Below are 14,659 nucleotides of genomic sequence, written 5' to 3' on the forward strand. Positions count from 1 at the left end.
CAGATGTCAATGTCCTTCTTTGGGACTCTTTCTCCATGCACCAAGTCGTTTTCTCGTCCATCAATTACTGGAACCGAATCATTCCTGTTAATCGTTTGCCCAGTCTCTCCAACCATGATCTGTTCGGCGCTTCGTCAATTTCCCTCACGAGATCCGCAAAATATGTCGGTTGACTCTTTGGCTCAAGCAATCTACCCTTGAGCTTGAACTATATTATTATTAGCAGGGGATTATGTTCGCTATGTCGTGGTACGTACTCGATCGTTATATCGGTCTTGGAGGAGGAATTGAAGCGCCCGCGCCTTAAGAAGCTCCTCACGTTCCATAGAAGGCTTATAGTTCTGGAATCGCTCGGTCACGGCTTTGCCTAGGACATCTTGGAGTTGGTGATCGGGACGAAGCGCTTGCTTTGGCCAGCGCGCAAAGACGTCGGAGTAGATTTTTTGCTACAGACCAAGGGTTAATATTTGATCCTTGAACTTCTGGAACAGACAGCTACTTACAGATAATGAGCGCGACATTGTGAATTGTGAAGATGTCTTTGCTAGGACTGTACCTCTGCAGCAGAATATCTCGACGTCAACCATCGAGAAATTCCATAAAACAGTGTGCCGTCACAGTGTCGATCTCTTTTGAGACTGTAATTGGAAAGCATATGATTGGGTTATGCGCAAATTGCCTCAGGCTGCCACGAGACCCTTGAAATGGATTGCCTCATCCATTCTTCAACCTGATGAGGACAAGTCCGTGATCTGATTCAGTGTGGAGGTGGATCCAACACTACCTGACACAGCCCACTTGCAAGTTTAATTCAAGAGTCATACAAAGAATAAATCAGGTTCTTTTGTCATTCTTCCACGCTGTTCTATCAAGGACTCGCACTCGAAAACAACCCTTTAGATCTGGCTTTGTTGATGCCCCTGAACTTTGATTAGGGGCTGTAAAGGAAAAGATTCCGTAAGCCGAAGTAGAATCACAGTGCGCCACGGCGTTTCAGTGGGCGGATACTTCGGCGTATCGCCCCTGAAGACCCTTCTGGACCATCCCCTGTCACATTTAACACTGTGCCGATACCGAACCCGAATACAGCCGCCATCCGCATAGGTATCGACTAAGGCGCTCGCCCCAGGCAGGCTTTCTCCTCCCGTCCTGTCGCTGTCTGTTTCGTAATCGTCAAACTTCAAAGTCAACGCAAGCACACCCAAACCGAAAACTAGACCTTTTCGCCGTCGTTCCTTGGAGATCCTCTTTTCTTTTTTCCTCGCCCTGGTCCCGTCTCTCCTTTTTCTTTTCGTTCCTCAGTCTCTTTAACCTTCTACTCTTCCTACGACATCGCGTATTTTTGCCTCTTGGTAAGCGGACTCGGGAGGCAGCCCGACACCGCCAGACGATTAGCCCATCATGTCTGGACGATACGAACGAGTGAGTCGCGCGATCAGCAGCGGTGTTTTGAACATACTGACAAGGTCTCAGATTAACGGTCAAGACGAGGAGGACTTTGACGCCCGAAACAACAACAACAACAACAATCTCTCTCATCCGATCCCCCACTCGCCACCTCCCTCGTTTCACTCTCGATCTTCTTCTCCTCAACCAACACGCCAGGTAGACGCTACTCTCGCCGATGCCTTTGACGATGATGACGAAAGCGATGATGAGGTTGATGATCGGAGGCGATTGATGCGACAGAATTCGACACCATCTATGGAAAATGTGAACACTGTGCCAACACCTGCTCAACCGGCTGCTCCGGTACCAACGCCGTCCGGTTCAAGGTCAACGAGAATTGTTGGAGGTGGTTCTGGGTCAGATGGTGTTTTTGCCAATTTGTCTGCGCGCCCGGAGAGAGGGAACAGTGATCCTGAGAAAGACGAGTTACCACCGGTATGTTGCCCGAATAAGCACCATTTGGCTATGTGTTGCTAATCTTAATAGTCCTACGAGCAAGCCGCGGCCGATGCTGCTCCTCCATATTGGGAGACGACTATTCTCGCTCCCGGTATGGGAGGACCCGACGAGGTTTACATCGACGGCATGCCAGTTGGCTCATTTTTCTCCTTTGTCTGGAACGGCATGATCTCAACATCCTTCCAGCTCGTCGGTTTCCTCCTTACATATCTTCTCCACTCAACCCACGCTGCGAAGAACGGTTCTCGCGCTGGTCTCGGCATAACTCTTATTCAATACGGTTTCTACATGAAAGGCGTTTCAGAAGACGAACCCCCAGCGATGAGCGGCCCCGATGGCTACGCCGCACCACCCGACCCCAATTCCCACAACTTTAAGCAAGGCGACGTAACAGACGATGATCTCGGCAGCATTAGTGGTGGCGAGTGGCTAGGATACGTGCTCATGGTAGTCGGCTGGTTCCTTCTTATCAAGAGTGTCGCTGAGTTTCTGCGAGCACGACGTCACGAGCAGCTTGTCCTCCAGAGCCCTGATCGCGGTCTTGGTGTACCGATCATCGCTGAGGGAGAGTCGAACGAGCGAGTAGTCTAAATTAGCGGATTTGAATATGTACAACAATACCATTATATCATGGAAGCGCATCAGTCGAGAGACGTAGGCGTTAGCTCTTTTCCTTTGGCGTTTCTTGGGTGGATGGATGGGAAAGATGTTTTGGTTCCTACTACAAGCTTAGTGTTTGGCGCGTCACACGCAGTTTCATACGTCTCTATATATGTCTCTTAACATGATTTTGGTTGTATTTATGATTGGCAGCTTGAGAATTGTAGGTATAAAGAAAGGGCTTATCATAAATGTCACAAGAATCCTCGTTCTTCCTCTCCTCGTCGTCCGTATTACAGCCGAATTGTCGTAAATCTGATACGAAAGATCAAAGCCTCTATTCCCGAATCATCCTCCTCCCCAGTCTACTATCCTGGTAGTGAACGATCTCGCAAATTAAAGCCCCTGTTAGTGAATGTCAGTGGTGATTTGGCCTGTGGGGTTACCCGTCGCCGATCCCCGTATTACGGAACGGCCCCGCACAAGTTTCGGCTGCTCGGGCTACTTTACGTAGGTGCAATATGATGATAACATTATAACTCACTCCTGCCTCTCCAGAATCAGTAAAACATTGCTCATCATCAATTTTGCCTCTTAAATTCTCCTCCAACTTTTCACGTCACTGAGATTCGCACCGTCATCGTGGCTTTCACCAAGAAATCCCTCCATCTCCCCTCTTTTGTGTCTACGCTCTACAGAAACACCTGTCGACTTACACACCAGAGACTCTTCAGTATCAGCATGGCGTGGACATGCAGCGGAGACACTAACTCAGCTCTTATTGAGAACATGTGGAAGAATGGCCTTATTACCGACCCTCGAGTGAAAGAGGCATTCCTCAAGGTAAACTTCCCGTCCCCGTCTCTAAACTCATGCTGATCATCCAGGTTGACCGAGCTCACTACGCTCCAGCCATGCCGTATGAAGATTCACCACAGCCTATCGGCTACTCAGCAACTATATCTGCACCTCATATGCACGCCTCAGCCATCGAGCATGTTCTCAGCTATCTTCTCCCTTCATCGACATCGCCGGCCCCTCGGGTCCTCGATATCGGTTCTGGATCTGGGTATCTGACTCATGTTATGGCTGAGCTTGTTGGTGAGAAGGGTCTCGTAGTCGGCCTTGAGCATATCCGTGAGCTGAAAGAACTTGGTGAGACAAATATGTCGAAGAGTGTGGAGGGAAGAAGATTGCTTGAGAGCGGAAAGGTGAGATTTAGGTTTGGTGATGGGAGAAAAGGATGGGTTGAGGAACCCAGAGAGGGGGAGAAAGACGAGGGGACGGGTTGGGATGTTATTCATGTCGGGGCTTCTGCGGTGGAGATTCATCCTGAGTTGTTGGAGCAGTTGAAGGCTCCTGGGTGGTAAGTAAGATCGTGTTTGTGCGAGTGAGTATGCTAACAAGGTATAGTATGTTCATCCCTGTCGATGATGACAAGATGGGTTACAATCAGCACGTTTGGAGAATTGAGAAGGATGGAAATGGAGAGATCACCAAGAAGAGGTTGTTTGGAGTTCGCTACGTGCCGCTGACCGAGGCCCCGAAGGCGTAAGGAGGCCATTTCACGATACCCTCCCTGTACTGACTGGTTCATTACTCGTTTGGGAGATTGTCGAATATTGTCAAAGTTGGAATTTTATAGTATGAACAAGCCAGAGCTACCCATTGTTTCTGTTCCCGTTTCCATTTCCGTTTCCGTTTCCGTCAAATCACGAATCATTCCCAGCCGTTAACTCCAAAATACGCAAGCGAATGTGCCCATTCTTCCTCTTTTTGCCAGCCATTTCCCTCTGTCCTAATTGCTCATAGAAAACGCAACCCAAAAATCACGGCCGCGATGGCTGATAGTATGCTTGGTGAGTACAATCTTGGGCTCTCACTCGCAATTCCTGGTGCAGCCTTGGACCCTTCACCAGATGATCCCTTTTGTGTGTCTGTTGTTCCACCTTGTCCACCAGCTCCTCCGCTACCGCTCTGTCCTCCTTGACCCCCAGAACTGCATCCACCAGACGGGCAAATCTTAGCAGTCGAGTTCCCAGCAGGCGTGGCGATCGGAGCCGGCGCAGTTTTACATCCTTCGAAAGGACAAGGACTCCCTGCTTTTCTCTGAACTGCTGTAGGAGTAGGAACAAGTGTCGCTTGTCCACAAAGCGTACAGGGAGTCTGCACCACTGGTGGGACAGTTCCATTCTTCGCATGTCCTCCATCACAGCCGTCGATCTGATACAGACTCAAGACGTCCTGTCCTCCACACTTGCCGCTGGTCTCATCGCCGGCGATGCAAAGCTCTGTGCAGCGAGTTTCATCGACTAATTCGAAAGATGCAGATGCGCTACCATTATCGCAGTAACATGTTCCACTACCAATGGCGACGAGACTACCTTTAGCGGTACAGGCTTGAAGGCATTGATGAGTTGTGAAAGGTGACGGGAGGGTTGTTGCTGAGAAGGTTGAGGTTTGGGAGATGCAGCCGATGTATTTTGGGGGAGGTTGAGGGAGGGCGACTGCGAGAAGGAACATGGGAAGGAGGATTAACAGATGCATCCTTGTGGTCATCATTGTGAAATTGTGTGAATAGTGGTCTCTATGTAGATGGTATGAGTGGTAAGTGTTGTAAGTAGTATGATTGATAATGACATTTAGCCAAGAAATCTGCAAGTCTTATATACTCTTATTCCATCCCAGCCTCTTCATTGTCATCTATTCACAGCATTTCCATCATGCGGTTCTTTCAAGGAATAGCATTCTTTATTCATGTGTATAGTATATCCAGAATTGCCAGAATATGGGGTTTGGCTAGGTATTTGCGTTCCAATGCGCGGCAGACAATGTTGGCGTAGTGGCAGGCACTTAGTAGCAGATATGTCTCAGACATCAACATCATAATCAGGAATGCTTACTTCCGATTGATCAGGTTGATTTGACAATCTCGAACCTATTGATAGAAGGCCTTTTGGAATAAAGAATGAATTGTTCTCCATTGACATTCGGTACTTCGACGCATATAAGCTGCAATACAATGAAGAGTTTAAATTCAGGTAACATTTGGTTGATATTTTTAAAGAATAACGCCAGGCCCAATACAGCGTACTGCTAGCTGTCTTACAATTCTTCCGTGTCTCAAATATTCTCCTCCTAACCTTGGCAAGCATACACCATCATCCCTTAAACCTTACCAATCACAGCGGCTCATTACCAGCCTCATACTCTATTCCTCGTCCTTCTTACAATTTGGCGTGACGGTAGGAGTTACATACTCCGTCCCACAACCAACAGGACAATCCTCACCGCAAGGGAAGCTGGTCGTAACCGTAGCAGGCGATTCGGGGCATCCGCAAACTGAACTCACCGTCTCCAAGCTCAAACACATCGGCCGAATACAATCAGAGCAAATAGTCGCTGTTTCAGTGACAGTAGGGCACTTAGGTTTCTTGGTGACAGTTCCATAGGCCGAAGCGTAGGTGTAGGAAGTTGCGCAGCCACTGGGACACTTTGACTTGGAGCAGGGGAATGATGTGCCAGAGGTTGGGACCTTGGAGGGGCAGTTTCGCTGTGAGGAAATGGTCTCGATGGTGAGACAGGCGGGGACGACGCAGGTTGTGCAGAGAGTTGCAGTGGTTGTGACGGTTGGGCAGGGCTTGGGGGATTTCTTTGCGATGGCAGGAGAGCTGAGTGTGTTAGTTGAGTGTGTTTGGGTATGGAAGGGAGGGATTACACTGCGAGAAAGGCTGTGAAGAAGTAGAGAGACCACATGTTGTCAAGGTATAGTTGATGAAATGTCAAGAATAAAGTCTGTTCCTAGTAGTGATGAGATTTATTGATGCCACAAACATCTCTCAATCTAGCAGCAACATCGTCGCCTCTTATACTTGAACCCTCACACCTTCAAAATACCAACATCGTCAGCCCAGACCGAAATACGAGGTTTTGCAAAACCTATCACAATCGCTGCCGACGATCCGATCTTTGTAGTCCAAACAGAAGCCTACTTTCCAAATGAAGGAATGAGGATGACAGCCGGTGATGTAAGTGAAGCACGTGGATTGGCTTGGGGCTGAAAAGATGGTGTAGGGGGACCCTGAAGATCACTCTTGGGTAGACGCATTGAGCGTTGGCATTTACGTGAGGGGAAGGAATACGAGCGATATGATGCTGGGATTGCCAAATTGGGGTCGCGAATGTTTGGTCTGGGTGAAGCTATATTTAGATGGGTTGTTGCGGTGATTATCATTGTTTTCGAGTATCTCCTGTCCCTCTGATGCTTCTGTATGTCCAGCTTGCGTACTCTACGTGAGTCGTTGTCAGCTGTAGAGTTGGTCTGTCAATACAATGGCAGTAAGACTAAATGAGGCCTTCTTTTTGTGGCAGAGGGTAACACGACTTACACCTTGCAGATAGAATGGTGAGATCAACACTGTGCACAACGAAGTCAATGCTTCTGATTGTCATGGTCTGTCATGGCTCACAAGAAAAGCAAGCCAGCCTTGAGGTGAGTCCTAACCTTCTGAAGCCCTTTGGTATATTCCAACGTCTAACATGCTCACTTCTTTTCCTCCTTCTCCCTCTTCCACTTATCCACAACCTTCTGGACAACCTTGTCGAGATCCTCATCCTCCAATCCCAACTCCTTCATCGCAAACGCATCTCCCCTCTTCGGCCACTCAGCATCCAGCGCTCCCAACACAAACACAATCTCCTCCATCGCATGGTGGCTATACTCCACCGCTAACTTATTAACCTCCCTCTCTAAGAACGCCTTCGAGTCTACAAACTCCTTCTTCCACTCTACGCCTGTGGCTTTCTCCAGCGCTGCTACAACTTCAAGTTGTGTCTTGCAGAAACTTTGGACGTAGAGAAGGCGGTTTTTCGTTGTATCGGGGCGCTTGAGAACGGCGACTAATGCTTCGGCGACGCGGTGGAGTGTAGATGCTGAGGCTGGAACATCGCCCTTGTCCAGGATGACAGCGGTGTTGGTCTCAAGATCCGTATGCAGCAGACCATCGAGAATACCATAATCGAAGAAATGCCCACAGACAAGCGAAGTCCATGAGAAACCAGGGTATTCCTTCGCAAGCTCGACAGCCTTATTCCTTACAGTATCCTTATCCCGATACAATTTCAACAGCTTCTTCGCCTGTTCACTCTGTGCATCACAGCTCCCAAAATCAGCCGGAATGAACCTCTTGACACCAGCTTTCGCAGATGCTTCAGCAAGGCGTAAGTGCTGATCAACAACCCCTGTCAAAGGGAATGAAGCGATGACGGCATCTTGGTTTTTCAAGATTGGGATCAAGCCTTCAATGGAAAGGTCATCGGGGATCGTGACAATATTCACGGAGGATGCGTGCGCAGGGATAGATTTGGACGATGCGCGCTTGGCGACCGAAACAGAGAAGGAGTTTGAGGCGACTAGACCCTCGAGAAGGACTGTACCTAGGTTGCCGTTTGCGCCGACGAGGAGTACTTTGTTGATGGACATGATGGAATGACAGGCTGCAGATGGAGAGGGAGGTCGGTGAAGATGCTGGGATCAAGCAAAAGATACGACACCGCGAGGTAGTTTAGCTATGTAATGCGGGGTACATTTCACAATTGATCATCTCATTTATCTAAAGCTCCAAATGCTCATAAAAAGCAATCAAGACATCGGGATGACGCTCCGACGCGAGAACACGGAAAGCCACCCCGAAAGTGCATCTCTCCCATCGCGGAGGCCTTCCGCCGCCTCACTAGCGCAAAACAAACCAAACCGGCACAAACATGGCCCTGTGATAACATTCCCAATTAGGTAAATGCACTAGCGAGATCTGCCGGACTTCGGTGTTGACATTCGTATTTTGTTGCTCCGTGTCCGAGTGTGACGCCGGGTCTTAGCGCGCGTATCTCCGGCCGCGAGGTCCCACAAAAGAGTCCGAAGACGCGGGGAGCCGATATGTGTAAGGGGAAGTGATGTCTATGACAGTGAGAGTTGAGGCTGAATATGCTGATTGGGAGGGGGGATCGTATAATTTACGGACAAGATTATGGGCTGTAAAAGGAATCAGTGTCAGCAGTATAAATGTAAGTTTATACAGATTTGAGATTGGCGATAAATGTATTTAGTATTGCTTGTATTAAGAATATCGATCCAATGCCATTTCCCATTATTGTCGATCTAATGAGAATTACAACATTCTTTCTACTTACTCATTTCAGTTAACGAAAATACCTCCGCCAAGATGCTTCATTACTTCAAAGCCTATCAAGCCCTTGAATACATGCATATCTCTCTCGCTGTAAAAATTACTTCATGGGCCAATGATCTTGATCTTCTCCTCTATTGGACATCCTCGCGTGGAAGTGTTCTTAAATCCGCCCCGTGCGTCTCCCCATTCGTTACAGTCTCGCTTCATCGCAACCGTCTTGTCGCACTGGGGTAACTACCTCACATCACACCTGCACATGTGAATCAGTGGCACGGAGAAAACAATGTGATATATAAAAGTCAACCCCCCTCTTCATTCTGCCCCAGTTCACGCCACCTACAACACCATCATCAACATGATCGACAACAAAGAAATCGTTCTCATCACTGGGGCCAACACCGGTATCGGCTTTGAGACTGTCAAAGCTCTTTTCGCTTCTCCCAAGCCTTACCATATTCTACTCGGAAGCCGTGATCCTGCCAAGGGAGAGAAGGCTGTCGCTGAACTGGAGCACGAATGTCCTAGCTCCAAGAGCAGTCTGGACGTGGTTCAGATTGACATCACTGATGATGAAGCTATCGAGAGACTTTTCGAGCATGTGAAGGAACAGTTTGGAAGAGTTGACATACTCATTAACAACGCTGGTAAGTTTTCAGCGTCTAAATCTAACACTTATGCTAAACTTTAGAGGCGCAAACTTTGATGCGTTCAATGATGCCAGCGATCCAAAGAATGCTCGCGAGCTTTTCAACAAGTCCTACGACGTCAACGTCTCGAGCACGCAAGTCATGACTTCGGCTTTCGCTCCTCTCCTCATTGCCTCGAAATCCCCGCGCCTCCTTTTCTTGACCTCTGGCCTTGCGACCCTCGAAGGTGCACACAAGTCATACTTGACCAAGCTCGCGGGCGAGGTTCCCCGGGGCTGGCCCAAGGAGGGAATCCGTACAGCTGTGGCTTATCGATCATCCAAGACCGCGCTCAACATGATGATGCTTTCATGGCACCATCTTCTCAAGGGCGACGGTGTCAGAGTCTGGTCCATCAGTCCTGGCTTTTTGGCAACGAGCCTCGGAGGAAAGCCTGAAGTGCTGAAGAAGGCTGGAGCTGGTGATCCAGCAACCGGTGCGGAGCTCATCAAGAATGTTATTGAGGGCAAGAGAGATGAAGATGTTGGAAAGGTTATCGGACAGCCCGAATGGGTTGGAGAGACTGGAATCCAGGCATGGTAATCCTATCCTACTAGGATGTCATTACAAACATGACTCGAAATAGCAAGACCTGGAGTTAACAACAACACTATTAGCAATTCGGCGAATTTTCACGTTTAGGTGTAAATTCTTTCAGTGACAGCAATTAGCAAAGCCACATTGATGATGTACCTATCGTCCCTATCAAAAGTCCCTGCCACAGAACAATCATAGCGTTGGTCTCGATGATCCGAGCGTCCTAAAGAAATGAGATGAAAAAAAAGAAACTTCTGTTCGCTCCCTTGGCAGTTTATGCGCTGAATGTATACGTCATTGCAACTATCCAGCTCAGCCTTTGTGTCATTCGCTGGCAGTTTGTGGAGGGATGTTCCATGTAAGCGGAAGTTGAGTGACGGCGCATCGCACAAGACCAGTTTCTAGAGATGGGATAGACCCTTGCTGAACATGTGATGAGAATCAGGGTCGAAAGGGTTTATTCTGAGAATAGAATAAAGAGGGAGATGGAGGTGGCTTGGATTACGAGAGATGAGGATGACCTAAAGACAGTGTGCAAGGGAGTTGGTACAGTATTTAGCAGTTGTCTTCGCAGTGTCACAGTGCGAGAGTTTCAACTCCCGGGACCCTTTCGGGCCCGGCATTGCAACCCCTGATCCACAAAGTGACGTCGGCAGTGCCGCGGAGTGCGTTGCGTACTCTGGACGCGTCTCCGCAGCCTCCGACTTTCTGACTCCAATTCATAGAATACGCCCATCGCCATGAAAGTGCCAGTATCACAAACCAAGCAAAAGCTTCCAAAACAAAAAAAAAAAAAAAAAAAAAAAATAGCAACAAAAAAGGACAACGGTAGGCAATCACACTAACATCTCGGCGCATGAAGCATCTAGAACATCAAATATGGACCCTGCCAAGAATTCAACAGCTCGAAAAATAGGCGGCCGTTTTTAATATTTACTTGTCAGGCACAACACGGCGCAGCACAGCCCCCGATGCTGAGCTGACGTTGGGTTATCGCCCTCAGCTTAGGTTCCCGTTGATGAGTCGTAGGCAGTTAATAAATGGGTAGGGGAGTAAAAATGCAAGGCTGATCCTTTTAGCCCAAGTACACAAAGATTGTCTGCGTCTTGTTTCTTCTTTTCAGTCGCTCTTCTGCCACGTCGCATCACTCGCTGTTACTGTTGCTATACATCGCCCGTTTTACATATTAGACTCTCGTCTTCCCCTTCGGCCTAACGTAACGCTTAATACCTTAACTTTACTCGAACCTAATTGATACCCCAGCTTTCGTATTCTCTTCATATTTCTCTTTTTTATTTTGCGAATATTCTGCCGGCACTTTCTTTGTCACGGAATAAACGAGGTTGGAGGTGGATTATTTACTTGCTTCGCCAACCTCCCGCTCTCGAGCTTCTTCTCACTTTCTCGCCCCCACGTCCATCATACCTCTTCAACATACAACATCCAAGAATGGAAGCTCGCTCTCTAACAGCACTAAATAACCTCGCGGGCAATCCGCCTCAATATCCTATCAACCCAGCGCAGGAGAAACAAGACCCTCTAACGCTCTATATCTCGAGAGTGCCGGGCACTCGAGGTAAGACAACACCCCTCAACCCCACCGGGTCTGACACTAACACCGCCTCTGAACACAGATGTCATTCTATCACCTTTCAAACCACAACTAAAAAATGTTACCGCCGAGGATGTCGCCAGCTGTCTCTACTATGTTCACTTCGAAGCGCCGTCACTAGAACCTGTCGGGCCACCACGAGATGACGAGCACCGATCTTCAAGCGATGAGAGCTCGTCGATACGGAATATTAAGAGGAAGCCTTTGCCTGGTAGCGCAAGACCATTGACGCCTCCCCCGACCGATCATCTGCCTGTACCTGGCTACGGAAACGAATACCAAGACCCTACGAGAAGACGGGGTCTTTCAGTCAATTCGACCTTTGATCCTCGACAAACGTCAGCACGGCGTGATTATGAGCAAGAGGAAGAAAGCCCAGTTCTGCCACCTCGACCGAAGAATGTCCCCAGAATCCAGACTCCGGAACCTGCTGTAGCCCGGAAACCACTTGGGCCTCGAATGACATCGAACAATGCCTCAGCACTAGGCGACCATCCTCTCCCGCCCCTTCCACCTCCCAATCAGGGAGGTCCCGACTTCGATCGAATGCGTGCGACGAGTCGCCCGCCCCTACCGAATCGAAACACCGAAAACCGCTCTCCCTCACCTCGAAAAAGCTATGAAGGAAAGCAGCCTTTTACATTGGCTCTAATCCGCCGTGATCCCAGCACAGGAAATCAGTGGAACGTTGGACATATTTCGTCTTTCCAGTCTGAAGCACCACCACCTGATCAGGACGATGCGAACCCACTGTTCGCCTCTGTGCCGCCCGTTGCGCAACCGCCAACTTCCGGGAACCCACCCATAAACGTTCAAATTGAGACTCTTGGTTATGGAAAGTTCCGTGGTATGCCTGCGCGACGGAGTTTCGATGCGGGCCCAGGCTCAGATATGACCCAGCCACGGGACGGTGGTGTCGTGCTGCAGAGACAAGTTGCAATGGCTTATGGGAAAAGCTGGGCGTCGAATTGGCGAGAGAAACTGCAAGACGGTGCTGGAAAGGGGCATGGGCGGCAGGGTAGTGTTGGATCGATCGAATCGACCGAGGGCTCATCCCCTGTTGAGCCTGCGATCTCAATGCATCCGGGTCCGGGCCTGAGACCTCGGGGGTACATCTTTACCAGCCCCTGGAACGGAAGATGTGAATTCCGTACAGGAGCTGCTGGTCGAAGCTTGCGCTGCTATCACATTCTGCATGATGATAGACCAAGCAATCCTCTGGCTGAGTTCAGTCAGGGGCAAATTCAAGGTGGTGGTGGCGGCATGCCAATGAGTGAACTCCGATTCAATCTTCCTACAGCAGAACTATTCAAGTCTGCTGAAGGCCGTGAGGAAGTCAAGACTCAGCTCCAAGGACATTTCAACAAGTTACTCCGCCGCGACGAACGAGGCGATGGTTACGATAACGACGGCATGGTTTCGCCGTTCGACATCAATCTTGGAAAGGAGAAAGCCGGCGGTGGCAACCGAGGAAAGAGGGCCAAGCTTGGCAAACTCATCATCTATCCTGATGGACTTAAGATGCTCGATCTACTGGTATCTGCAAACATGGGCCTTTGGTGGCAAGCTTGGGAGAAGAGTTTTTAGGAAACTCGTGACCATCTAAACCAATTTTTGAGATACCTACATGATTTCTGGTGTTTTTGTTTTCATTTTTGTAAAGCTGATGGTTTGCATATTGGCTATTTACGTAGAGGGAGTTGCCGCTAGGATTAAGACGACGTAATGATCATATGGAAACGGCTGAGATACCAAAACATAGCTATTGGATTATTTATAGATAAACTGGTCTTAATTACATCAATGTTTCTTATTAATATGCGATCATAGTTGGCTCATGATGTTGAGTGATGATGAAGTTCAATTGACGTTGATCACGTGAAATGTCACGAGAGTTGCTCCAGCCAATCAACAGCCTAGAGTTGTAATCCCGCTGAGCAACTTTCGTAGCCGAACACATCCATCACGTCAAATCCTCGCCTCCCGCCCAGCCCGTCCGCCTCAATTGACCCCGGGACGTCAAGTCAATTGACACTCCTTCGAATTTCCCCTCCTCCTCGAACATCCTCCTCGACACAATGGCCCACGCACTCATCGCGCGACGCCAGCTCGCCTCCGCTGCCACCAGCAGAGCTAGCATCCTCGGCCTGGTCCAACAGCGAAGCTACGCGACACCCCATGGACCTCCTCCTGCCAACTTCCGAACGAGCAAGCCCGTACAGTGGACCTGGGACAGGGAAAGCACCCTCGATCGCATGGGAAAGTTTTTCCTCATGACAGAGATGGCAAGGGGCATGTATGTTCTGCTTGAGCAGTTCTTCCGACCACCGTATGTTACAAAGAACTTGGATCCTGAGGGAGGGGAATTGGACTGATGAGAGATTAGTTATACAATTTACTACCCCTTCGAGAAGGTATACGACATCGAACGAAGCTACATACGTAAATAACTGACCCAGTTAGGGCCCTATTTCCCCTCGATTCCGTGGCGAGCACGCCCTTCGACGATACCCCTCCGGTGAAGAACGATGCATTGCTTGCAAGCTTTGCGAGGCTGTACGACACCATATCTCTCATGTAGCAGCTAGATTGCTGACATCAATGAACAGATCTGCCCTGCCCAGGCCATTACCATCGAGGCTGAGGAGCGAGCTGACGGATCCCGCCGAACAACCAAGTACGATATCGACATGACCAAGTGCATTTACTGCGGTTTCTGCCAGGAGTCCTGCCCCGTCGACGCTATCGTCGAGTCACCCAACGCCGAGTACGCCACTGAGACCCGAGAAGAGCTTCTTTACAACAAGGGTGCGTTTCCTACCACGTCTACAACCTGTCCTGGTCGATGTTCCGAGATTATACTAACAGTCCAACAGAGAAGCTTCTCTCCAACGGCGACAAGTGGGAGCCTGAGCTTGCAGCTGCTATCCGCGCCGACTCACCATACCGATAAACGATAAGAAAAGGAAAAGGAGAAGAGGAAAGCATGGTTTTTATGTTGGTTTGTTTGTTGCCTCAGGTCGTTTGGAACGTCGCTATTGAAGGAACAGGATTATTTTTTGGTGGAAAGGCGGCACAGGATACGATGAGGCTTCAGACAGAAGGAATGGGTGGGTGTACATAATCTA

The 14,659-nt window shown here is 49.1% G+C and overlaps 7 protein-coding genes across 7 annotated transcripts; 5 read left to right on the top strand and 2 right to left on the bottom strand.

Annotated features, from left to right (window-relative positions):
- Positions 1 to 64: 64 nt before the first annotated feature.
- On the bottom strand, positions 65 to 521 carry J7337_010781 (uncharacterized protein; the record flags this gene model as incomplete). The annotated part of the gene is made up of 3 exons (XM_044828353.1): positions 65 to 208; positions 258 to 446; positions 504 to 521. The coding sequence occupies 3 exons, from the start codon at positions 519 to 521 to the stop codon at positions 65 to 67; spliced, it is 351 nt and encodes a 116-aa protein (XP_044676907.1).
- An 880-nt stretch (positions 522 to 1,401) lies between these two features.
- Positions 1,402 to 2,499, top strand: J7337_010782 (uncharacterized protein; the record flags this gene model as incomplete). Its single annotated transcript, XM_044828354.1, has 3 exons — positions 1,402 to 1,422; positions 1,474 to 1,884; positions 1,936 to 2,499. 3 exons carry the CDS (start codon positions 1,402 to 1,404, stop codon positions 2,497 to 2,499), a joined length of 996 nt encoding a protein of 331 aa, XP_044676908.1.
- Positions 2,500 to 3,249: 750 nt separating this feature from the next.
- On the top strand, positions 3,250 to 4,063 carry J7337_010783 (uncharacterized protein; the record flags this gene model as incomplete). The annotated part of the gene is made up of 3 exons (XM_044828355.1): positions 3,250 to 3,351; positions 3,396 to 3,874; positions 3,922 to 4,063. The coding sequence occupies 3 exons, from the start codon at positions 3,250 to 3,252 to the stop codon at positions 4,061 to 4,063; spliced, it is 723 nt and encodes a 240-aa protein (XP_044676909.1).
- A 2,988-nt stretch (positions 4,064 to 7,051) lies between these two features.
- On the bottom strand, positions 7,052 to 7,990 carry J7337_010784 (uncharacterized protein; the record flags this gene model as incomplete). The annotated part of the gene is made up of 1 exon (XM_044828356.1): positions 7,052 to 7,990. The coding sequence occupies one exon, from the start codon at positions 7,988 to 7,990 to the stop codon at positions 7,052 to 7,054; it is 939 nt and encodes a 312-aa protein (XP_044676910.1).
- A 1,061-nt stretch (positions 7,991 to 9,051) lies between these two features.
- On the top strand, positions 9,052 to 9,925 carry J7337_010785 (uncharacterized protein; the record flags this gene model as incomplete). The annotated part of the gene is made up of 2 exons (XM_044828357.1): positions 9,052 to 9,340; positions 9,387 to 9,925. 2 exons carry the CDS (start codon positions 9,052 to 9,054, stop codon positions 9,923 to 9,925), a joined length of 828 nt encoding a protein of 275 aa, XP_044676911.1.
- Positions 9,926 to 11,368: 1,443 nt separating this feature from the next.
- Positions 11,369 to 13,118, top strand: J7337_010786 (uncharacterized protein; the record flags this gene model as incomplete). Its single annotated transcript, XM_044828358.1, has 2 exons — positions 11,369 to 11,495; positions 11,554 to 13,118. The coding sequence occupies 2 exons, from the start codon at positions 11,369 to 11,371 to the stop codon at positions 13,116 to 13,118; spliced, it is 1,692 nt and encodes a 563-aa protein (XP_044676912.1).
- A 491-nt stretch (positions 13,119 to 13,609) lies between these two features.
- J7337_010787 (uncharacterized protein) lies at positions 13,610 to 14,484 on the top strand (the record flags this gene model as incomplete). The annotated part of the gene is made up of 5 exons (XM_044828359.1): positions 13,610 to 13,860; positions 13,918 to 13,945; positions 13,995 to 14,087; positions 14,141 to 14,339; positions 14,408 to 14,484. 5 exons carry the CDS (start codon positions 13,610 to 13,612, stop codon positions 14,482 to 14,484), a joined length of 648 nt encoding a protein of 215 aa, XP_044676913.1.
- Positions 14,485 to 14,659: the final 175 nt, after the last annotated feature.

This window comes from Fusarium musae, chromosome 8 (genome assembly GCF_019915245.1).
Source record: "Fusarium musae strain F31 chromosome 8, whole genome shotgun sequence".
Lineage (NCBI taxonomy): Eukaryota > Fungi > Ascomycota > Sordariomycetes > Hypocreales > Nectriaceae > Fusarium > Fusarium musae.